Source organism: Electrona antarctica, assembly GCF_951216825.1.
Source record: "Electrona antarctica genome assembly, chromosome: 11".
NCBI lineage: Eukaryota > Metazoa > Chordata > Actinopteri > Myctophiformes > Myctophidae > Electrona > Electrona antarctica.
Genome location: NC_136792.1, coordinates 28,638,113 through 28,664,029, shown reverse-complemented (window position 1 = coordinate 28,664,029; position 25,917 = coordinate 28,638,113). Strand labels below are relative to the sequence as shown.

Sequence of the window (25,917 nt, the reverse complement as noted above, 5' to 3'; positions counted from 1 at the left end):
AAATGTTGTTTCCTATAAACTTGTATGATTAAAATGTCATATATAGGCTAGCAGATGAGATTCATTCATTTTGCATCCAGTTAACTTAGAAAGGTGACTTAAGAGTCAAAGTCCATGTTTGTGATATCCAGAAATTAATCTATTATCATGGTGAAGTCATGCAACCTTTCTTCTTTGGCACAATTGCCATAAATTATGTAAAAGATAGGTATAGGTATTATCTTCTACCATCTCCTTAAACTCCTTCCAACTGGTAGGAGATTTAAGAGTATCCAACAGTTTCTTCCCCCAAACCATCAGAACCTTGAACCTTGAGTCAGACCCCATAGATTTTTCCAATAGAAATTTCCAAAAATATTTATATCAATTATTTTAAGCCTAGGATCAAGCTATCCAGGATCCTGGTGCTTCATGATGATCAAACATTTGATTATTTGAGACCCGATCGTTCGAGGGAAATTCTTAGCAAGTAAGTAGCTGTGTGCATCTGAGCAGAAAAGTGGAGGAATAACGCTGTTACAGTATATACCTGTGGGGCTGGGTGAAGGACCTCAACTTGAGCAACAGTGTCATAGATGGAATTGTTAGTGAGTACATGTAATGTTCTGTCTGCGCCACCTGGTGGCTGGAACCCATATGACTCTCTTCGTACTGAACCCATTTAGACCTGAGGCCAATTCTAAAATAATATCTTCTGAAACAGTTTTCTGAAAAACCTATGTTTCTATGTCAGTGGTTCTCAACCTTTCCATGTCAAGGACCCCCGGAATTATCTGTATTTGGCCGCGGACCCACATCTTTTTTTCTTTTTTTTCTATAATTTTTATCCCACGATTTTGCAACCCATTTTTTCACCCAGTGTCAATTATCTAATGTAATCCTGGGCGCTACACTTCCTCTGCCCACCTGGGGGGGCAGTGGACTGACCTCATGCTTCCTTCTATGCATGAGGAGTCCAAGCTGCTTCTTTTCACCTGACAGGGGGGAATTTCCCCGGCCGGACGTAGCGCGTGGAAGGAACACGTTATTCCGACCAGTTCCTTTCCCCTCCATCAGGCGCCCTACCGCGGACCCATATCTGAAATCTGTGGCCGCGGACCCACATCTGAAAATATGTTGGTCCAGGCACCCCCAGTAGTGTGTGTGTGTGTGTGTGTGTGTGTGTGTGTGTGTGTGTGTGTGTGTGTGTGTGTGTGTGTGTGTGTGTGTGTGTGTGTGTGTGTTTAAAAACGTTCGCTGTGAAAGAATATTATTCAAAGATTTGCGCCACATTTTCATGATCAAAAAGTTCCTACAGCAGACAAACAGTGGAATGAACCTTCAGGTTTGTTTTTCATCTGTTTCATCAGTCTCTCTCTCTCATTCTTCCAAAAGCTGTGAGCCAAGTTGAGTCACGAACAAAACTTCTGAACCTTGTATGTAATCAGTGTTTCAGAGTTTCCACATGCACACTCTGAGAACACTGAGATTCTTGTTTTGTTTTAATTCTTTACGATTCAATCTATTTTTCTTGTGTGGCACAACTTTGTCAACATAATTTAGTTAGCTTCTTACTTTAAAATAGCTTCATATAAAACACATATACCTATTGTTACCCCAGATACCTCAGGCTTCCTGACATCCAAGATGAGCTCAGAGTTGGAGGAGGGTTATGGCTGCCTGTCTGGCCTCATCCCTGCCTTGGAGCTGATGGCGCTATATGTTGCAGCTGCCATGCACGATTACGACCACCCTGGAAGAACAAATGCCTTCTTGGTGGCCACCAGTGCTCCACAGGTATTAAATACAAATATATATTGTGTGAAAGGTCCTTACAATGGGTTATAAACATTTTTAGCTTCTCAGATTTATTTTCTCTTTATGCTCTGAGCATTTTTCAGCTGCAATGATAAATGACCGGCTCAACATGGCTGTTGAGGATGCTGTTGAGAGAATTTTCAAAAAAGGCACTGTTTAAACATAAACAAATTGCTTCACAGTGGTGCTGGTAAAACAATGATGTGGTAACTATGAGATTCACAGACCAGTGTTTATCCCATAGATTGATTTTGATTGATTGAATACTTTATTAACAGTTTGCAAGAAGAGGCACAGTGGCACAGATTTATACAAAATAATGCTAAATGGATAACTCAAATAAGCTCTCAGAGCTTGTTTCTGTTAGGGTCCTGTCCTGTGTATTAAATTAATCAAGACATTTAAAGACAAATAATAATATACAAAATGCAAAAACATCCTATATACAGTACAGTATAGTATGAGTAGTAATAAGAAAGAAAGATTTGTACAGTTTTCATATACATTTTTGGTGAAAGACTTTTTACTTGCATTGTTACAGGGGGTCAGTTACAAATTGCAGCCACTTGTAGGTGCTCTTTTAGAGCGGTTTTGAAGGAGGGTAAGGACTTAACATTCCACATTCTGGCGGCAGTAGAACAAATTTGGAGATAATGACAGTAGATCATCTGAGCTTCTCATTGTGGAGATTGACACCTCCTGATCTTCTATCGAGGTGTACTGTATCTAGTGAAGGATGCAGCATATTTAGCTTGCAGCTTCATCTAGCAAAGGAACAGAATACTGGTCACGTCCAGTCACCGCCCATGGATTTGATGATGATGCTCTCAAATCAATGAAATTCTGCTTTCTCTCGATTGTCACCCCTTCCAGGCCGTTCTCTATAATGACCGTTCGGTGCTGGAGAATCACCACGCCGCTTCAGCCTGGAACCTCTTCATGTCTCGACCAGAGTACAACTTCCTGGCCAACTTGGAACATGTGGAGTTCAAACGCTTCCGCTTCCTTGTAATCGAGGCCATCCTGGCCACTGACCTCAAGAAACACTTTGACTTCCTGGCAGAATTCAATGCAAAGGTAAACATAGCCAACTGGCAGGGCTGTAAATGCCATAGGCCATATCAGCAAAGAGTATAAGGCCATCAAACCATCTGCCATCTATCAATGTTGGCACCTTGACAACGTTATTACAGTGTCATTGGTTAATTTTCCTCTCACTGTATTTCAGTTCTTCACCACCTTAAACTAATGGCCTAAGTCATTTTTGAGGAATTTCTTTTTTGGCCTAAGTCATCTCATCATGGCACTGGCCACCTCTGGTAAAATCACCAAAGTCATAAATGAAAAGGATCGTGCTGATCCCGCCCCTTTTATAAAAAAATTATGAGTGTGACTTAGGTCAAAATAGGAATAGGCAATGTTTTGGCCTAAGTCTAAGGTTTAATCTTATTTAATTCAATTTTATTTTTATCATATTATGTTACATAACAGTGTTATTTATATATTAATAGACATAAATTGTTATAAACGTCTTTGGTGAAATGATTAAGAAATATCATATTGTTTTGTTTTGGATTGTTTTTTCCTGAAAAACAAAAACGACTTAGGCCATTAGTTTAAGAAGGCAACGTCTTCTTAGTTCTTTTGTGGTATATAGACATCCCGATAAAAGGTGATGTTGCACCTCAGAATCCTTAAAACCACATTTATCCAAATGCAAGTCAACATTTGGAGAACCCACAGATAGAGAAGCCTTTATAGCCACCTCCCTCTGTATGCCTCTCCAGGTAGGTGATGAAGCTGCGTCTGGTATCGATTGGACCAATGAGAACGATCGGCTGCTGGTGTGCCAGATGTGCATCAAGCTGGCGGACATCAACGGTCCACTGAAGTCCAAGGAGCTGCATCTGAAGTGGACAGAAGGGATCGTCAATGAATTCTACCAACAGGTACAGTATGTGATCTTCCTGCTGGGAAACTAAAATGTATGCCATTTATATTCTGTTTACTATAAAGCTAGAGATACGGGGAGACCCCGTTAATGAACAATACTATAACAATGTTTACTATCAGAATGTAGACGTTTTTATTTTACTATTTTATCACCTATTTTAACTGAGAAGTAGAGAAAAAAGAATCCCGCACACTGTCTTCACTAAAAGCTGGATATAGGAGGGGCTAGCGCCCCTCAAAAACATATATACAAAATGTATTTAAATATAATATATAATATAAAAATCACACCCATGTGAAGTGAGGGGCGCTCTAATCAATTATTTACCCTATTATACCAACCTTGAAACATACCTTAGTTACGTCACCAAGAATGGTGGTCCCTTATTGGCCAAGGGTTTACACCGACATACCGACAGACATACCGACAGCGATTTGCTCAGACACATGACGTAAATTCTCCATACATTGTCTATGGCATTGTTTGTGTTAAGACAGAATCTACACTATAGCTGTTTATAGGAGGAGCTAGTGCCACTCAAAAAATATACTGTATATATAAATTCATGCATATTATACATTATTTTATATATATGCACTTGTACATTTTACTGGCTTAATCATACTTACTGTACTGTATGATTTATTATTTTATTATTGTGATAGTATATTGTTTAGACTTTAGACTGATGCTAGGTTCCTGGTTTACCTGTGATCGTAGTTTAGGGAGGCTCTACAATCTACTCTACACTGTCTCTCTGCATTTGATGTCCTTACCTTGCTTATTGTAAGTCGCTCTGGATAAGAGTGTTTGCTAAATGCCTACATTGTAAATTGTGTTTCTTACTGTTCCAGGGAGATGAAGAGGCGAGCTTGGGCCTTACCATCAGCCCATTCATGGACCGCTCAGCACCACAGTTGGCTAAGCTCCAAGAGTCTTTCATAACTCACCTCGTGGGACCCCTCTGCTCCTCCTACGATTCTGCTGCACTCCTGCCCGGACACTGGGTTGACCTCCCTGAGGGAGAAACCAAAGAGGAGGAGGAGGAAGATGAAGAGGAGGAGGGAGCAGGAGTGACAGAGGAGGAAGACGAAGATACGGCGGAGGAAGATGCATCAACAAGTTCTGAGAACTCCCGTACGTGCACACCTCACAAAACAAAACACAGTCTCACAGTCCTTATTATGTGTGTCCTGTGCCCATATATGGAGTTATGAATGAATGAACCATTGTAAAGCTTTACCATTGTAAAGCTTTTCCAAGTGCTCCTTTGAGCACTTGGAAAAGCGCTATAAAAATGCAATTCATTATTATTATTATTATTTGTCAGGATTGCCCAAATATGGAGTATGTATGCAGATGTCAAACATCCTTATGATGTCAGAACAATTTGTGATGTCATAACAGGCCAGCTCCTTGGAGATATAGGGGTGATCAGGTCCAGAGCCTGGGCAGAGGCTTTTGTGCTGGTTCTGGACAACCGTGGGTCCGACGGATTCGACACCGGGCACTGCACTCCCTGTGGTGGTGTGGAACGCGTTTGTTAAATTTGAAGTCGGTGGGGCGAACGGTTCTCGAGTTACGTGGATTACAGACGTACAGAGACTTGGTGCATTTATAGATAGATTATTATTATTTTTAAAGATATTTTTGGGGGACTTGTCTGCCTTTATTGATAGGGCACAGTGGAGATAGACTGGAAACAGAGAGATTGAGAATGACACACAGCAAGGTCACCGGGATCGGGATTCAAACCCGGGATACTCTGTCAGGCTGCATTAGAGCCTGGACCGCTAGGCCAGCGGGCACCCCCGTCAGTGTTCATTCTTATCTCATATCTTGTAATCTTTCTGTGGAGAAAGGAAGACATCTACTAAGCTTTTATGAGATCAGTTTAGCGAATGAAAAACGTGATTGAATCTAGAACTTCACAATTTCACATTAACTTGATGGGATCCAACAGCCCTTTAAACTCTTTGGCTGCCACCTGGTGGCAGCAGAAGGTAGTTAAACGTGCCAATTTACAATTTAGGCATTTAGCAGACGCTCTTAATCCAGAGCGATTTACATTAAGGCCGGAAATATTCGCTATATTTGGGTAGTTTCAGTTCCACTATTGTAAAGATTGGCTAATATTAGCATTAGCTCGCACTGTTTACCTTTCGCCAGAAATGTTAACATGTTGGAAGTGATTCGATACAAAATCACAAATCACATCCGAACCTCGGAAGCGTCAGAAAAACCATGGACAGCGCTCATAGTTGCAAAGATAGCTGGTAGATAACGTCCCATAGAGGGGGCAAAAAAAGAGTTAAGAAAGTAAAAGGTTTTGGGTCATTGTTTTTTAAACACATTTTCACATTTAAAAAAATGCTGTTTTCTGGTCTGTGGGAGAGCTGCTGAGGGAGTTTGCTTCTCCCACACTCTAGAATATCTCTTGGTTTGGCATTTGTTAAACCATAGATTCATTGAAATTCATGGGCTCGTGGAAAGGTTTCCTTGTTGATGTCATTGCAGTATATTGGTCTTTACAATCTTTACAAGGACAAATGGGACAAATCCCACCAGAGTTTCATGCTTGGTTGGGGATTAAAGAGGGTTAAATGATGATAACGCAGATATACATTTTATCCACAACCTTGAACCTACTGTACTTAACCCAAACTGCCAGATCAGTATTTTATTGGGAAAAGCGCATGCAATTATAATGATCTCACAAAGATATATGATATTTGCTTCATATTATAACCTTTAGTAAGCCATATCTCCAAAACTGGTGGGTCAAACTGAACAACCAATATGTCAATTTGCTGCTTTCATCATATGGCATGAAAAAAATGAAAATTCAAAAACATCCAATGGCAGTCCCTCAGTCAAATTTAGTCACATTTGATGAAAAGCATACTTTGCTATTATTTATTCAAGTATAATATCACAGGATTGACAAATACATTGCATAAAACTAACAATAATATTGTACTGTGTTCAGCTACAGCATTTTCCCATTTAAAGAATGGAGATGCCATGTTCCAAGTATCACTATGAATATCTATGCCAGGGTTCCTTGAGGGGTTTCCAAATGGACCCCCTTCAGGATATAAATGAAAACAAATGGACCCTTATTGGTCCAATTTGTATTCTACACTTTCAGAATTATGGGGGTCTGTGACCTAGTGCATCCTTGTAATTAAAAGGTTTGAGAATCACTGGTCTATGCCATGAGTAAAAATGGGCATGGCCATAATCTATACTAGTTTCTAACTCCTGGCCTGGTGTCTCACACAGAGCTGCAAGCAATAGTGAAGACAAGGAGGAGGAAGGTCGTCTGCCAGATCACCCAACATCTTATGGAGAATCACGAGATGTGGAAACGAATCTTAGAGGCAGAAACCCAGGAGCAAGTACAGAGGGAGGAGCCTACCTGCAGCAGCTGCCCCAGCGATCCAATCACAGCCATTAATGAGGAGGAGGAGGAGCCAACCTCCAAAGAGGAGGAGCAAATAGATGCTGAAGAACAGGGAGAGGTACAGCAGCCTCTAGAGGCAGAAGAAGAAGTGTTTCCTGAATCAGAGACTTTAGAGGAGGAAGTGGAGGAACCAGAGTGATAAGATGACAAACCTTTTTTTTCCTTTTTTCCCCTTGAAACCAGGAAGCTCAGAGTTATTTAAAAGGAGAAAAAAAGTGTTTGTTTCTTTCAATTTGAACTATTTATATGGTAGCCAGCACATCACTGACACAACACTGTAGAAAATGCTTTGGGTAATACGTGCCTAATGAAAACAGGGTCAGAGTATAAGGATGACATACTGCTGGGTGCACAGAGGAAGAGAGGTTGTGCTTGTTTTTATTCTGCGCCAGGTACACCCCCCCCCCTTATCGAGTTTCTGCACTACAGACCATTAGATCATTCAAGCTGTATCAATGTGGCGTCGTTAGCTGATGTCATCAGCTGAAAGAGAGAGCGTGCGTGCGTGCGTGCGTGCGTGCGTGCGTGTGTGTGTGTGTGTGTGTGTGTGTGTGTGTGTGTGTGTGTGTGTGTTGGGGGGATGTATGGCTTTGGAGCTCCTGCAAGATAAAAGAACATCTGTGTCCATTCCATTGTGGCGCAACCTTGTGTACTCCAAGCGCATGGTGCGCATAGTCAGGGGTGCACACTCAGGGGTGCGCACTGGGGTGCGCCAGTGTGCATGTGTCATCAAAAGGCATGGAGGCGCTTTTCCGTACCAAGAGCTGGGGCCGCTGGTGCAGGAATTTACTTCCTGAGTATCCTGACACAACATTCCGCTGCATTACAGCCAGGCACTCGTCAAACATGTCAAAGAAGCAAGCCCCATTAAGAACTCTGGTGTCACGTACTACAAATATCGATCTACATCCTGTAAGTAGGCTTAGAAACTAGTGTTGACTAATCATTACAAGTAGCTCTTATTTTGAAGAGGAAGAGTACGTCCGTTTAGGTTGTAACCAAGCTGCCATGACAAGCTGTTCGAAGCGCTAGTATTACCAAGTAAACAAGAGCCCACATGGATTAAACACAAGCTTTTAGCCAAAGTTCATATATTTACGATATGAAAACCATGCATCTGTCACTTAAACAATGCACACATTTTGGAATTACGTTAAACATGGAACCTCTGCAGCATTAGGTGAGTAATTCATTTTATCTGTGTTGGAGTGCTTGTAGGCTGTAGGCAATGGCTGCAAAGTTCATGTGCAATCTCATGCTGGTTGAAGTAACGTTGTGGTATAGTAGAGACCCCCCCCACCAAGCAACATCTTCAGGTGCTCCTCTGAGAACTAGCCCAAAAACACTATGTGCACCCCTGGTCATAGTGTACAGTTCATGCCCACACAAAGATGCAAAGACACATACTACTATACGTACATACACAAATCTACAGTAGAACAGTAGAAATACATTCCATGTAGGGACAGAATAGGAGGTTTAACTACCTGTGACTCTGAAAAGCTTTATTCTCACTCAAGGAAACACCCTTGGAAACAACATTATGTGGGGGAGGTTTTGTGTCACAAAATGTTTAAGCTATATCTTCTTCCTGTCTGATCCTGGTGTGTGTGTGTGTGTGTGTGTGTGTGTGTGTGTGTGTGTGTGTGTGTGTGTGTGTGTGTGTGTGTGTGTGTGTGTGTGTGTGAGTGCGTGCGTGCGTGCGTGCGTGCGTGCGTGCGTGCGTGCGTGCGTGCGTGCGTGCGTGCGTGCGTGCGTGCGTGCGTGCAATTCGGTCCAGTACACCTATCTGGATTAACCCTAGAACACTAAACTTAACTTTTGTCAAACCATCACTAAATGTAATATATTCCATCAAAAAATATTTCTCATCAAAATATATTGAAGTACAGCAATACATGGCAACTTGAGGTACTCTTCTTTAATATTTCATAATGACTTTTCACAAAAAAGAAAAATAGATATCATGGGAGGGGGGGCGGGCAGCCTATCAGGGGGGTAAAAATATTCATAAAAAAGGAGCTGGGAACTTTGTCTTTGGTTCACCTATTCCTGGGACATGTGTGAATGGTCCAGTGGGGGAAAAAATCCCATAAAGAAAAATATAATTGTCCGGATGAAAATCACCCGTGTTTAGTGTTCTAGGGGTAAGACAACACAACTCAGGAAGACAGACGCCCACGGGGTAAGAGAGACAGGTTAGGAGAACAGTATCTCTGCTACTAAACTTCATATAGTCGCTTCAAGAAAAAAAGGAGGGGGAAAAAAGATGCAACTTTATGTAAACAAGCATTTGCTTGCATTTTGTTTTTTTGTAAGTCATCGTGCATTTATTGGATTGGTACACAAATGCAGGAGAAAGGACACGACAACAAAAAGAAAAACATCATCAACATCTGAATCATATCATGATTTAACCACGATACAGACACAGTATTTCCCTGCCTTGGCCTAACCGAAGTACCACATTGTTTATGGCAAATACAGTCCCCAAATATATTTAACTGAAACAAGGTCACTAATCAGTCTAAATATGATCATCAACTATCTTCAATCTGATTTCCATAAGGAAAAGAAATATAGGGCAGTTAGTCATAGTTATAGAGGCTAAATTATTCAGAAATTCTAGAAAGTCTTAGCTGACCAGTACAGAGCTGTCACAGAATTCCAAATGATCCAAGCGGTAGGGCTGGGCAATATAATATATGAATATCATTTTGGATATTGTATTCTTTGGATATAGTGTGTTTTTTCTCGTTATAATCACTTAAGCCTTATTCTATACTCAAAACAATTGCCAAAGTGTGAAAAAATAGCACATATAGCTGATCTACAAGCACACGACATGTTGTCAGCCTCTGTTGCTATTTTTTATAATTTTTGAAAAATGAAGAAATATTCTTTTGTTATTATTGTCACAATACAGTATCAAGGTGTTTACACACGGGTGCGATTGTTTGCCAGAATATCGGAGCAAAGAAATCAACCTCACTTTATGTCAATCACGTTTGCACACTGCCGCCGAATATTTTGTCATATACGTTTTTTCGGACCGGGGTCGATTTTTATCCGTTTTCTGCAGCTGTCTAGTGGGGTCTAGTGGGGTGTTGATGACAGGCTGGCAGCTAGTGATAGCCTACTACTTTTGGATTGATATCTTAAGTATTTGGATAAAATAATTGTAGCATTTAATTTTGGCCATATCACCCAGCCCTACCAAGGGCAAGGGAAATTCAAACCTGGCCTAGTGTAATGCTTTCCCATAAGGCCTTATTGCTCACTACAGGTGAGCAGTTCCTTTTAGGATGAGAAGTTAGCTTGGAGACCTAGTAGGACTAGGAGCTATACAGTATGTATCCAGTATGTATACAGTAAGTATCCAGAGGTGCTCATTATTGTACATAACATGTTATATGGCTGGTCTCCTCAAACAGCCAAAGAGGCAATCGAAATTATATCAACCAACCATTTGGTTTTCTATAAGCAGTTGGCAGAAGCATAGTATATCACTATAGATTTTGATCAATAATGGCTTAAGTGATTGTAACTTAAGTCAGCAATATTTGATAGTTGATTGCTCATTTTGAAGATGTTGATGATGCACACAAAAATATGACCCATAGTGTAGTCCCGGAAGCATAATTGATTACTATAATCTTATACGTTAGCTAAGTAAGAGATGAAGTATGCACCCCCATACTACATGTTAAATGTGTTTCAGGATATTTAATGACTTAAACCCTCAATCATTTTTCAACTTGACCCTTGGTTCTTGGTCTGCTCTTTTTTCCCTGTGCACCAAACCTTTTCGCCAAAAAGGTTCCAGCTAATGTAATTTTCTAACATTTCTACTTTTTCCCCTGATTTTCACACTTAGATTTTGGCCTCAAGGACAAATACTGCACATAGATGACGATACCAGTGGTCAACTCAACTGCAATAAATTCATTACAGTATGTTGACAACTAAGCGGGACACACAAGAACACTGATGTACACAATTATCTTTGAGAGCAGTCTCTCTTCCTTATTCTAATAAGAGATAAAAGTGCCCTCAGATCTCAGCGAATTCTCTCTGAACTCTTTGAACATGAATCAGTTTGATTGAAAGGCAAGCGATCACCTTCCATGTCAGTGAATATGTAACTCCCAAATGGGCCTCATTACGATGATAAAACGAGCATAGGCTGATTCATCGTTCTTCTTTGCTGAATTTGTCCGTTAGGTACACTAAATCATTCATCTGCTCTAAGATATTTGTACATGCCAGAAAAAATGCACGATGGCCCTTAGCCTATGTTCCACAAAGAAAAGAAAAAAGATATCTGTTTTTCTGTTCGTTTTATATATTATTCTTTTATTTTTTTTAGTTGACACATTCAGACCTGAAAATAACTATTATGTCCCTGCAGTTTCTGCTAGTGTGGCCACAATTTGGCAAATTGAGTACATTAGCCTTAATGTCACAGGTGACCACAGACGCACCTCCAACATCGTGTTAGTGGTCAATGGTGGTAAATGAAGCTGGTTGATCACATGAACGCCACAAAAAAATGCCTACAAGACTTACCATCTGTTGAAGTTGCAGCCTAGATGAAATCAGTGTTCATTCCCAATCCTGATGTAGGACAGCAGAATGGATACTTTAATCCAAAGGAGATCCCTCAGTTCCCCTCAGTGATCAATAAAGCTCTGATCCCTCTGTGTCCTTGATATCAGCATAATAATACGTTTTCTTAGCTTTTTCTTAGCTTTTAGCTCAGCAATGGTGAGCAATTAATTGTTCAGTAGAATATATAAAGGCTTATATGATCTCCTACCATGCTTCATATCATTTGGTCCTGTGAGATGTTACACTTTCTTCTCATTACTCATGAGAGTAATTGTATTCACTCACACAGAAGATCAGCTTACAGTTGGGTGCCACCGATATTGTCCCTTATCATTTGACCCATTTAGGCCTGACCTCAAAATTTTAAAAAATCCTTCTAAATCCTCCAGTTTTTTGAAATAAATATTTTCACGATTTTTCAAAAATAGCAGACCTACAAGCTCGTAGCGCGCCACTCGGTGGCGCGCTATGAGCTTGTAGATCTGCTATTTTTCAATAGCTAAATTATAACATAATGTTTAAAACACCAAAAGGGGTTCCCGCCCAAAATGGGTTAACTGTCCTTTTGCGCAGATCAAGCAAACCTCAGCAAAAAGAAAAGGACAATATCGATGGCCTCCAACTGTATCACGCGAGGGAGAAATACACCAGATCTACAAGCTGTCAAGATGTTTTGATCTTTTTTTATTTAGTACTAGCGAGTAATGACACAGCACCATTTTACTAGAGTGCTTTCCTCTTCTTGATGCACACAGACCTTCAGTGCAAGCCTTTTACGTTTACACTACACTAAACAATTATATAATAATAAGTATAATACGTTTAACATAATTGTGAATGAGGCCCGGTGTGTGCAAACTGCAAATCCTATTAGAATGTACTGTTTACAGGGTGTTCTAAGCTTTTTAGGTTTAATATTGGAAGAGCTGTGACACTTTCTTGATTCAAGACATTTGGAACCGCTCATTTCTATCTCACAATTTTAACTCATTTGCCATTCATATTCACTAGTTAGTAGGCTACAGTATATTTTACTCTGGTATTACGCTTGGAATAGATGCACTGACATTTGGGAAGCAAGTATACCTCCTTGTTGTGTCTTGCAGAATTTGCTGTTAGGCTCTCCAGGATATTATTTCTAGTTGGAGAGCCGAAGAGGGGTTACATTTGGCCATGCAACCAAATAGTGAGATACAGTAGGGGTAACCTAAACAAAGTAATTTACAGTTGTCACAATGTAGATAATACTGGTGCTGATAATTCTTTGGAGCTTTCTTCTGACGTACGCTTCAGCAACAGTGACTGTTCTACAGCTAACAGATGGTGAACTCCAGTTCGCTTTACCCTTTGCCACTTTTCTTTGACCATGGTAAAATGTGTCTGTTTAATATCTTGATTGAAGGTGCTACAATTGCGATACGATAGTTTCTCTGATTCTTCCTGAATATCACCAGAATGATAAAGAATGCTATTTCCCCTGGCACAGACTAATCTCAACAATAGGATGATGAGATGGTTGACTTGAACTGTATAGAAAGGCCTTCTCAGTTGTCAAGTAACCTCCTTTTATCAGCAGTTGAAGAGGTACAGTATCTATGGATTTGCTGATCCATCGAGTAGTTTGCAACATTGGCTGATCCATAAAGTAGCTTGCAACACTTTAGAAAGCAAAATGTAGCAACATTTATAGTCTAAACAAGAGATGGCTGATGATTGTGTGGCTTATAAAGGCCTACTCAGATCACACCATTGCAGTGTAGGACATTTTGAAGGACAGACAGTGTTGTGTATTAATGGAAGATGAACTACTGTGACCTAGTTTGTCAATGAGAATGCTGTTAATATCCTTCCTAAATATAAAGTGTGTCCATTGCACTATGTTAGGAAAATGTCCATTGGTGAATGAGGGATAATAAGCTATTGCTGTGCAACAGATTTTCTATGATGGCTTATTATCTATACTGTAACAGAAGCAGAGGATTTTGTTCTATGATTTTTATATGAATCAGTTGATTGAAGTTGACTCAGAAAGATGAGTGAAGAAAAATCTTCAAATGTATTACTGTATATTTTATTTAGATGTTTGCATAAGTTACCTTTTGTTCTTTCAAAATATGAAATGTAATGGATTCTCATGCATATCCTATAGTATCAGTTGAGAATGGAAATGGACTCGACCTTAATTTGAATCAGACAGGAGTACTGAGACATCAAAAGACTAAAGATTTGTTGCCTGGCAACACAAATGGAAAGCAGGCTCACTGGACCCTGTAATTACAGTACAGTATATGACCCTTAAAACACTGTGATCCTTAATTGCCTTTAAGTAAACCTTACTTCGAGCCACAATAGCCACAAGGCCAGAAGACTTTTTTCCTTTTTCTTTTCTTTTTTTGCAGCAGCTTGTTAAATTATTTCTAAATCTGCCTTTGGCAATATAACTGATTTGAGCCAACATTTTTGTAATTCATGCGGCTAATCTGGCTGCCTGACTCCTGGCCCTGCACCTCGGTAGTCACACTTTATAACCCATTAAGAACTGAGGCTGATTCTACAAATATCTTCTAAAAACAGTTTAATGAAAAAATACGTATGTTGCAAATATCAGTGGTGCTCAAACTCTTTCATATTAAGGACCCCCAAAATGATATGTATTTGGCCAATCTCACAGAGAGCCACAGAAGCAAAGCTTTGGATTAAAAAGATAAAGAAAAAAAGAAATTGCTTTAAAAGAATATAAAGATTTGTACAAATTGTAAAAAAGAAAATTAATAGACCAAGTATAAAATAATGCTTTTTAGCTCAAGTCTAGAATGACACAGAATAGATGCTTTCCCGGTTTGGGTTAAAGAAAATTCTATGTTATGATTTATAACAAAGTGAAAACGAAAGTTTCAGGCTATAGGGTAATGGAGCACCAAAGTGAAACTTACCCTGGGTCACACTCCTCCTGCATTAACTATCAATGTCATTTTGAATTGAGTGGTCTCAAGTCCTATACAAATTATTTCGCTCTAGAGTCTAGACCAAAGATCTTTGCCAAACAATTGCTGATCTACAACTCACAATGTGTCACAATGTTTGCCCCAGAATTAGGACACTGGGTTGATTTGATAAATCTATTTAACACAAATTGCAAAAACAGTAAAAAAAAATCTGAAAAGTGCCAGGACGAGGCATGAAGCCCAGAGGAAGTCATATTGTAATATTAATTTTAGTAGTTATCTTTGGCAAAACCGCTTTTGTACGGAAGATCCACTCATATACAGTAGGAATGCTGCATGGTCCAGCAGCATTGAGGATTAATTAAGATGTAATAGTGTTTAGAGAAGGAGTCAAAAAACTACCAGCAGTTGCCAGCAAATCTTTGTATCAACTTTATCCCAAACAATTCAAGTAATGATGACCAGTTCTTAGAGAGTTCCAAAAAGGCCTCCCGTTTGAACTTCTGGGAATTCAGATTACTATTTGTATTGTCATAATTTAAAGTGAATCAAATTATAGTGAAGTTTAAAATACTTCTTCTCATATGGCTGCCCCTGGGAGTTCAGGGACCATACTGTAGAAACGTTTCCAGATGAAGAGCAGCAGCCTATTGAGAGCAGCAGTCTAAAAAAATCCGAAATATCAGACCTTTCCCCTGAAGAACATTGTGTAATAAGATACAAATCTAGCTCACATTCTAGTCATTTTGCACCAGCTGTACCAGTACGGAAAGGATGTTACCACTTTGGTGCTCCAATCATTAGCGCAATCATGAGATTCTCACTCACTTACTCTCAATGCAAGTCAAGAAATGTATCATCATAGGCAATATGAAGGGCCCAGTTAATGTCACGCAATTCAACGTTTTAGGTCTGTCATTTATGTCTGAACAACCACTTCCTCTAAATAAGATGTACTGCAGTAATGCACCTGTGTGAATGAACATAATTTCATGTCCATCAAGGATTTCTAGTAATCAAGTGATCACATCTATACTTAATTTCCATGTCCAGGAGCCTGCATGCACTTTGTTTTTGACTCCTCTGAATGTCCTTTTAATTTCGTTAAAATACTCATCTATCACAATTCCTAAATCATCAAAGAAATCAACCCATAAGCAGCTAAGTAGTATATTTTCAAGTCTTGCAATGTGCCCCAAATCTTCCACCAATCCCATTCAGCCCTGCCTCACCATTAGATCTAAGAGACTTGTTGGTGTGGTACAAGTCAAGGTCACTATGTTCCCCAATTTATGTGTGTTCTGTCAGATTTGAACATGTATGGTTAGATGGGACATCATGTGTACACTGTACAGTATCTGTCTGGAGTCTCTGGACCCCTTGGGCTGTTTATATGAGTAAGTCATATAGTGGACTTTTAAAGTGCCCTATGAGCTGATACCAGAGGTACTGTTCTTGCTGCGTTGATGACATACAGTATGGACTCGTTACTTAGTAGTATTCAGAAATAAAAATACATTTAGTCCACATGTTGTATTTAAATTTGAGCCACTTTTTCTTCTTCTGATTGTGCTCGCTGGCATGATACTGTATATTCAGCAACTTGCATATCCCAGTTTCCTATGGCGTTATGGCATTTTTCTATGCAGATTGAGACTTCAAACATAGTAATTTTCCGCTGGCATATAAAGGCAGGGGATGCTAGTGTCTGTGACTTCCAGAAAGTAAAGATTAAAAAGGGGACTGCAAACCGTATCTTTAGGAGCATTTCATTGCTGTCGGGCAGAAACCTTGTATCTCCATATTTCAACCATATTTCAATACGTTTTTTTCCTACTTCATAAAAGAGTGTCGCACAAAAGTAGTGAAAATAGCAGATCTAGAAGCAACATGCCACGATGCGCTGCACTGTGAGCCGCGATAAGAGCTTGTTTATCGGCTATTTTTACTATTTTAAAATGTTTTTTAAAATAATCAAAATGGACGTGCAAGGTTTCCACGTGGCAGCGACGATTTGTAGTCTGTACAAATGACAAGAAAGTGTGCATAATCATATTTTGTCATTGGCATCCAGCACCTGTGTGGAAGTGTTTCTTTTATTATCTTTATGATTTTGCGATATGATTCTCACAAATAAAGAATAACCTTGACATGGCATTAAGGTTACAGACCTTAAGCTCCTACTGTATTCATGTCATGTTTGTAACTATCCAAATATGTGTTTAATTTACTGCCATGTCACAGTGACAGCACTAAAGTGGAATCACTTACAGGGGGGGAGGGGGGGGGGCACACCCCTTTGCTGTTCCTTTTGAGTTTGAACCAAAAACAGTTTTTTGTATTTTTTGTTTTGACATCCATTTAAATGACACTACACTCCAATGTCATTAAATTTTTAGCATGTGAGTGTACATTGTTTGAATGCTATAATCAACAGCTTTGTTGTTTTTCACAAAGGGAACCAAAACAAACTTTTACACCACCTTTAAGCAAAGCAAATGATGTGTTTTATCTGTTATAGTGAGCACTTCACTTCCTCACACAAACTTAATTATTTTATTCTCTCTAGTATCTTGCACTTAACACATGTAGCAATACAAATAAGATGGGGAGGTTGTGTGATTCACCAGTATTTATGTGAAATACTACATTTTATTCCTGGTTATTGTTTTATTCTTTGATTTTGTATTTAAAATATAAATATATATACATATGCTGTACAGATTCAAAAAAGTATATTACAAAAAAAAAACTTTTAGAAAAAAAATATTTATTTTTATTGTTTTGTAACTTAGACACAATACTGTAGCTCCTCTTTTGCCAGACTTACTGGAAGTGCCTCTTGACAATGTATTGCAAAGTAACTATACAATATATTGAGATTATTAGAAACTGTCACTAGCAGAACAGTGTTGATGTTGTAATGTGAAAATGGTTGAATAATAAGATTTATAAATGCTCTATATACGTGTCCGTCTCATTTCTTTAAAAATGTTAATATGGTCAACCAAAGCTCAAACAGAACTAAAACAGTATATTATTAGTCAAATTGAATGATTCCCAAAAACATGTAAAATAATATTTATTCAGGCAGCATGTAATTATACCATCCGGACTCAAACCTCGAAACTGGGTGGGAAACCGAACATGAGTTTCAGGGGTGCTATTCAGGGTTGCTATATCCCTTTAATTCTGCCAGTTTATAACTTTCAATATAGCTTTCAAGTATCCATTGATAAATCAACATGAAATCAGAATGCTCTGTTAACCTCACCAGAAAAGACAGGTCTCTTCTGATTGTATGCATAGTCGACACATTTCTATGATTATTAGTTGACTATTTACTTTTTTAATCATTGACAGTCTAGCAGGCTGTCCTGGTCCAAATACAGGAGAGTACACTAGTCCACACAGCCATAGGTCTATATCCAAGATCCTATATTGCCCACTAGATGGCAGTAGAATACAGAGACATCTCTTTGCACATCTTGTTTGTCTCTCACAGCTCTGTTACCATGATACTTTGACATCATCAGTATAATGTCAGTATCATGGTTAGTAGGTTAGTAATTAGTATTATGGTTAGTTGAGGCCAATATTTTGTCAATTCGTTTGCCAGCACTTTGTGGGTGTGATACATTCTTATTAGAGCCCAACAGTGTGTTTTTTGTCTCCACCAGCCGAAGGCATGGGGAGAATATGTTTAGCACTCCGTCCGTGTGTCCGTTTGTCCGTCCCTCTATTACCAGCTAATCTCCTGCACCGTTGGCCCGGTCGATGCCAAACTGTGCATACAGTCACACACACTCCCTAGATGCCAACGACGAACCTCTGCCCCAATTATTTCCACAACAGTCTGTTATAGCGCCACCATGAGGCAATTTTTTGCAAAACACATTTCTTTACATTACTCGTAAATCAGTATTCACTATCTCTATAGTCATGTGATCAACACGGACCTGCCCGCTTCCCCATATTCCATCCCCATTTGTTAAGATTGCCTTTCAAAGTTCGTAGGATTGGTCAGTTTTGAACAAAATGCCTCAAATCATGAACACAGCGTACAATTTCCGTGAAATTATGCACACACTGAGGAATAAATGCCACTTAATATTTTTCAAATCAGCCTCATGTGGTAGCGCTATAAGTCCAATTCATGTTTTCACCTATACCTGCAGTCCTGCACCCATATGTGTACAACTTTGTATGCGCACTGCCGTCTGCCGCACTTCCTAGAGGCCAAGGAAAAGCCCCCAGCCAGACACATAGCACAGTGGGAGCTGTGCGGAGCGTCTCCTTGGGTTCTACACACTCTAGCGAAGGGTTACAGACTCCAGTCCACTACGAAACCCCTAGTGTTCGGAGACGTCCTCTTCTCCGACACACAGAGACAAGCAGGAAGAGCAAGAGAACAAGAGATTGCTTCTCTACTGGAGAAGAAGGCCGCTGTGTACGGGCCCCGGGATGCTTACGTTCATCAGTCCCGCAGGCATTGGCCTGTATACAGGCCCCGGGGTGCATACGTTGGTCAGTCCCACAGGCATTGGCCTGTATACAGGCCCCGGGGTGCATACGTTGGTCAGTCCCACAGGCATTGGCCTGTATACAGGCCCCGGGGTGCGTACGTTGGTCAGTCCCACAGGCATTGGCCTGTGTACGGGCCCCGGGGTGCTTACGTTCATCAGTCCCACAGGCATTGGCCTGTATACGGGCCCCGGTGTGCTTACGTTCATCAGTCCCACAGGCATTGGCCTGTGTACGGACCCCAGGATGCTTACGTTGGTCAGTCCCACAGGCATTGGCCTGTGTACGGGCCCCGGGGTGCTTACGTTGGTCAGTCCCACAGGCATTGGCCTGTCACTGTGTACCGACCCCGCGGGGTCTGTGACAAGGTCACCGGGAAATAATTCCCCATTCATGTTTCCCATTGTCATGATTTGTAAACTCGGCTGTTGGCTTTGTCCGAGGCTTAAATATATTTAAATAAATACATTTTGAAACGCCTATGGGAAAAATGAATGGGGAATTATTTCCTGGTGCCTCGTCGTTCTGAAAGGGGGCGGGACTTTGAAGCTTTTTTGATTATTTTCCTAGCGATTATTATATTATATTATATTATATTATATTATATTATATTATATTATATTATATTATATTATATTATATTATATTATATTATATTATATTATATTATATTATATTATATTATATTATTAGCCCTTGGGATGAACAGAAATAATATATACGGTATCCATGCAGGCTGGCAGAAGGGTTAATTTAACTCTACACTAGTCTCAGATAGGCCTATCTATCTCTCTCTCTCTCTCTCTCTCTCTCTCTCTCTCTCTCTCTCTCTGTCTCTCTCTGCATGTATCTCCAAGCAAATACAGTATATCTTTCACCTTTCTCTCACAGTAGTTACGCCAACATTTAAGCATTCATTTGTTCATTGAACAGATTGGTCACAGTTGGGGGCATCCCAGCTGTCACACGCTCTGCCTTCTGTCATGCTTCCTCGCCCACTATATCTGATGCTCTCTCAACCTTACCATTGACTCGACCCCCAACATCAACTGGTCTGGTGCACGCACGCACGCACGCACGCACGCACACACACACACACACACACACACACACACACACACACACACACACACACACACACACACACCTAATTTTCCCCCTGTGCCACCTTGTTGTGTTTGTAAAATTGGGTGTAATTGATTGTGAAATGATGAACACTAATGGAGGTGAAAAAATGGTACAGAAGTGACTTATGTGTGTTGTTCGTGTTGTCGACTCACATGCATCCTTTGCCATGCTCTTGAGGTAGTTTTCTCTTGAGAGGAGTGATTTGGGATTCTGTGTGGAAGTATCATCCTGTTTACCATCTACTGAATCTGCCACTGGCTTTAAAGCTATAGGATAAATATCCACGCCAACTCTTGCATTGCAGAACAAGGGGAGGCGTTAGTAGGAAGTTTAGATGCCTTTTGACCATTAGTGGAAGAAAAAGAAAAGAAAGAAATTACAGCTGACATACTGATGTAAGTGTGATTGTGGAAATAAGGTAACATTATTTTTTAATAAATATGTGTTAATACATGCAGTCTAGTATGTATTACAGTATTGTAATGGGAATGGGATGGAATGTAGCCTGTGAAGGATTATTAAAAAGTAGCTGAATGCTATGTTTGAGCTTCTGTAATATTAATATGATTCATTTTTATATCCCATTTGAACTCTGATGTGAATTGAACATGCCACTAACTTATATTCTGCCTCTGAACCAGCTATCCAGAACAACTACAGTTATGTCCTCCTGGTACACTTGGGTCTTCACTGGGGGACCTTACTCAGTGCTGTCCCTGCTCCTGGTATGGCCGGTGAGCAGAGATGTGGGGATCGGAGTAAAGTCGGAGGTGGTTCAGACAGCCATGTGTTCTCGCTGTGGTGGCCTGCAGAGTCTCACACAGGATGGGGATATAGTTATCGGTGGACTCTTTAATCTTCGTGACATGCATCCAGCCATAGAGAGTTTGACCAAACTTCCCCTATATAATCCCTGCACTGGGTACTGCTTCTCATGTTTACAGAGATTGCTGTATTTTGAATAGGCTACATAACACACTGTCTGCAATTTGGAATCTTCTGTGCATTCGCTTATTTTGTGTTTACAAAATGAATGATCACATGGCATTTTTTTTTTTTTAATTCAAGAGCATAATATCCAATTTATTGTCGAGATATACTGACTCGCAGTATACAGTGTGGACAGAATTATGACACTCATTTTTCAGAGCGTTTATTTTCTATGCTACTATACTCTGTTACAATCAAAATGCATGGTTCCTTTACTACAGATTTGACCATTCTCATTCTCTCCTGCAGTGTAAATTTGAAGCTTGCATCATTAAGGTATGCTATGGTGTTTACGGTGGAGGAAATTAACTGTAACACCATGCTGTTACTGGGTGTGAGGCTGAGCTATCACATTGTGGATGGCTTTGGGGGCTCATGGTCCGCTCGGCATGGAGTACTGTCGCTGGTTGGAGGTGACAGAGATAAATATAACTCAACAGCCCCTGTGCCTCATTCTGCTCTGTCTGAACAACTGAGAGGTAGGCCTACTGTAGCTTTCGTGTAATTCTGCTGTGTTCCTTCCTAACAAAATCCAGTGAAATAGAGAATGCAATTTAGATTTCGAATGGGAAAACTGTATATTATTTGTACTGTATGTTAATTGAAGCAATAAGTTATATTGTGTGACACATTAATTTACCCTGCACTCCTCTTTGTTTTTTTGATACTGTTGTTAGGTGGCAACTCAGCTCCATTGATCATTGCTGATGTGTCCTCCTCAACAAGTGTAATACTATCTCTGACCCTGTCACCTCTCTCTGTACCTGTTGTGAGTTTCACTGCCTCTGAGGGACAAAGCACACACACACACACACACACACACACACACACACACACACACACACACACACACACACACACACACACACACACACACACACACACACACACACACACACACACACACAGTATTTCATATGGTTTATGATTTGATTTAATATTCATATTTAATAATTTATATAATTAATATGTATGAATTATGTATTAATAGTGTTTCATTCACCTAGCTGTTATAACACTTGAACAAGGTGAGCAAATCAACTATTCAGCGGAGCACTGTCACCAATCAGGTAGTCAAATAAAATATTGTAGATTATGTCTACTAACTAATTTTAAGGTGCCTACTTCAGTGTGCAGTGAGAGCTGCCCCCCAGGAACTGGTGTGGCCAGAAGGAAGCGGGAACATGTCTGCTGCTTTGACTGCATCCCATATACTGAGGGGGAGGTTAGCAATGTGACTGGTAAGGTGTCTATAACACAGCAATTCATGATGCTTATGACATTGAATATATTCTGTGGTACATTGGATGATTTACCACAACATGACCATATTTTAAGGCGAGACATGGTAGGTGAAATCATGATTTTTTCCTTTTTTTTGCTATTTTGCCTCCTAAACATGTTTTCTTCCAAACTAAAGCAAAATAAACATTCAAAACACAGATTTAGATGTTTATTTTAGTAGTTTATTTTAGCCAATGACAGCTCGTTTTGCTGGGTGAAAATCCACCCTCTCAATTTTCATGATTGGTTGTTGGTACAAAGGAAGTGACCATATTTGGATCAAACCACAGTCAGCTCGAGGTCCAGACTTTTCCAATGATAATTGGCATTATGTTGTTGCCAAGATTTGGATGAGATATTTTGTCTCAAAATAGTGGCTTCAAATAAAACGTTTTGGAATTTTACAATACAATTATTTAAAGGCCGTTTACTCAAAATGAGTTTTCCTCATACCTGGGACAAAGAATCTCCACTTCAGTTGCACTCACATACACCAAACTTTCCAGTCTTATTCATAACTATATTCTGCAGATATTTACAGATGGGTTTGTTGATATATCATTCACAGCCTGATTTACATCACATTTTATACCTAAAAACATGCCGAAAATTGGGTTTTTTATGCCTGTTCTATTTTCTGATTTGTGGAGTGATAATTAGAGATATCTAAAATCCCTTCTGTAATTTTCTTTGTCTCTAATATGTCAACAAAATGAAACAATCATTTTGAACCTGGCTTTATCCGATCTTCAGATTTATCGTCCCGAAATGTATGCAAATTAGCGCATATAATGCCTCATTTGCATATTTAAGCATATCATTTTAGAAAACTTGTAATACAAAATATCTTAGTTTTAATATAAGTAATCAACTGGAGAAGTTTCATTGTGATAGCTATTAGTTAACTTTTTTTTCCCTATTCACCTACCATGTCTTCAATATCAAATCTTCAGTACGCATATCTTTAATACTGTGCGTGCCCAAATCTCTGTACTGTAGTTATTAAATTATTTCAAGTTGACTTTCCACAGAACTTGTCACTCATGGGTCTCTCTGAGTGCATTCTATTTATACTTTAATCTCATACCTGTGTTCATCTTTAACTAACCAAGTACTTGAATACTCAAGTATTCAAACGTTTTTTAATATCAATGCATTGCTGTATTAACGTTTAGAACATTTAAAATATTTGAAAATAGCCAATCGACAAGCTCACAATGCTCACAAAACACTGTGAGCTTGTAGATTGACTGTTTTCACTATATTTTAAATAGTGGTTAATTCCAAATATATTTTTGTAAGTTACAATAAAGTCTGTCCACCACTGTTCATCTACCAGGTTCTCTCTACTGTGAGTGCTGTCCATTTGAGTTCTGGTCTGATCCTGAGCGACCTCCCTGCATCCTTCGCCAGATGGACTTCCTCTCCTCTAAGGAAACCTTGGGGATTACTCTGACAGCAGTGGCTGTAGCTGGTGCCGTAGTGACAGCAGCAGTGTTTGTGGTCTTCCTGTACATCCGTCACACTCCTTTGGTGAGACTGAATGAATATCGTCGTCACTACCCAACAACACATCTAAATCACCACCACTTTTCTGACTGTTTCTGCACTGATTACTTCAAGGTGCGAGCCAACGACTCAGAACTGAGCTTCCTGTTTCTGCTGCCACTCAAGCTCTGCTTTGTCTGTCCGCTGGTGTTCATTGGTCTTCCTTCAGTGTGGTCTTGTCAGTTCCAGCAGGCAGCATTCGGGACCAGCTTTGTCCTTTGTGTCTCCTGTCTCATTGTTAAGACCATAGTGGTTCTGGTCGCATTCAGCTCAAGTCGGCCAGGTGCTGGAGACGTAATGAAGTGGTTTGACCAGCAGAGAGAGACCTCGATACAGGTGAGTATAGGCCTACTGATGGAAAAATAATCCTGAAATTCAACTACATTTAATTCACGCCATTTTTCGTCCATTTCCTTTTAAATCTATTTTAATTGAGAAATGTTTTCATATGTTCATCCAGGTTATTATCTACATTCCATGGGTATCCATAAGCCCCCCTGCACATGGCCTAGGTGTGAAGGGGTCAAAGATGAACCTAGAGTGTGCCATAAAATCTGTGGTGGGTTTTGCTCTAGTCCTGGATTGCATAGGCCTGCTGGCCCGCTGGCCTTCATATGTCTATTGCTGGCCTTCTACTTTCAGCATGCTGATCTTCTGTGCTGTGTGGATGGCCAAAATTGTCCCTGCCTATGTTAGTTGTCCAGGGAAGTATTCTGTTGCTGTAGAGATGTTTGCCATCCTGGCCTCTAGTTATGGTCTGCTGATCTGCATATTCACTCCAAAGTGCTTCATCCTCCTCCTGAGGCCTGAGAGAAACACCAAGAAACATATTTTGGCCAGTTTGGAGAGTTTATGAAAGTCATGACTAAACCTGCAAATGTATATCCTTTCATGTTTCATTTTTCTTTAATGACATTGTGCGATAGGCTTAAATGTGAAAATAAAATGTAATGAACATGTCATGTGTGCATTTATTTTATTAAATAATTAACTTGATATCAAAGAACATCAAAATAAACTTTACAGCCAGTTCGCATGTATGAACTGGCTGTAAAGATTTAGGTGAAAGTCAAACTCTATATTCAGCTACACCTTGTTTCATAACTGCTAAAGTACAACACCTTCCCTCTGGCCCATTGCAACATAAATGCACATAAATCGTTTTGCTCAAACTTATATAAAGTATGTTTAAGATGTAGTTACAAATGGTGTCTTTAACTATCTGAAGTGCAGAACACAATATTTTATGAAAACAGTATTTGCAAAAGAGAACCTTTCACAAAACAATTTAGCAAATAAAAAAGCATAAACGTAAACTTCCTATTACTGTTCCTAGTAGGATCTTAGTTAAAAAATCACACCCGTGTGAACTGAGTGGTGTAAGGTCTTATATAGCCTGTCTGACGTAATGAAATCATGTCTGACGTAATGAAATCACACCCGGGTGAACAGGGTGAACATAGCAACCATGCTCATTTTTTCTGCACAGAAAAAAACCCCTGTTCACCCGGGTGAACAGGGTGAACATAGCAACCATGCTCATTTTTTCTGCACCACTCAAAAATACACCTGGTGAACATTTCCAATCTTCACAGAGTTGTATAGCTCTCACCAAGGGAAACGAGAGTGGTGTTAGAATGAGATTGTATTTTCACTGAATGTTCACCCCC

General features: G+C 39.8%; 1 protein-coding gene across 1 annotated transcript in view; it reads left to right on the top strand.

The window, feature by feature from the left end:
* pde3a (phosphodiesterase 3A, cGMP-inhibited) overlaps positions 1-7,356 on the top strand; it is a gene marked incomplete at both ends in the record, with an annotated part of 75,546 nt that extends 68,190 nt beyond the window's left edge. The window contains 5 exons of the mRNA XM_079513803.1: positions 1,565-1,776; positions 2,671-2,874; positions 3,585-3,746; positions 4,606-4,888; positions 7,037-7,356. Coding sequence (XP_079369929.1) covers positions 1,565-1,776; positions 2,671-2,874; positions 3,585-3,746; positions 4,606-4,888; positions 7,037-7,356 — 1,181 coding nt within the window. The remainder of the gene's footprint in view (positions 1-1,564; positions 1,777-2,670; positions 2,875-3,584; positions 3,747-4,605; positions 4,889-7,036) is intronic.
* Between the last annotated feature and the right edge of the window lie 18,561 nt (positions 7,357-25,917).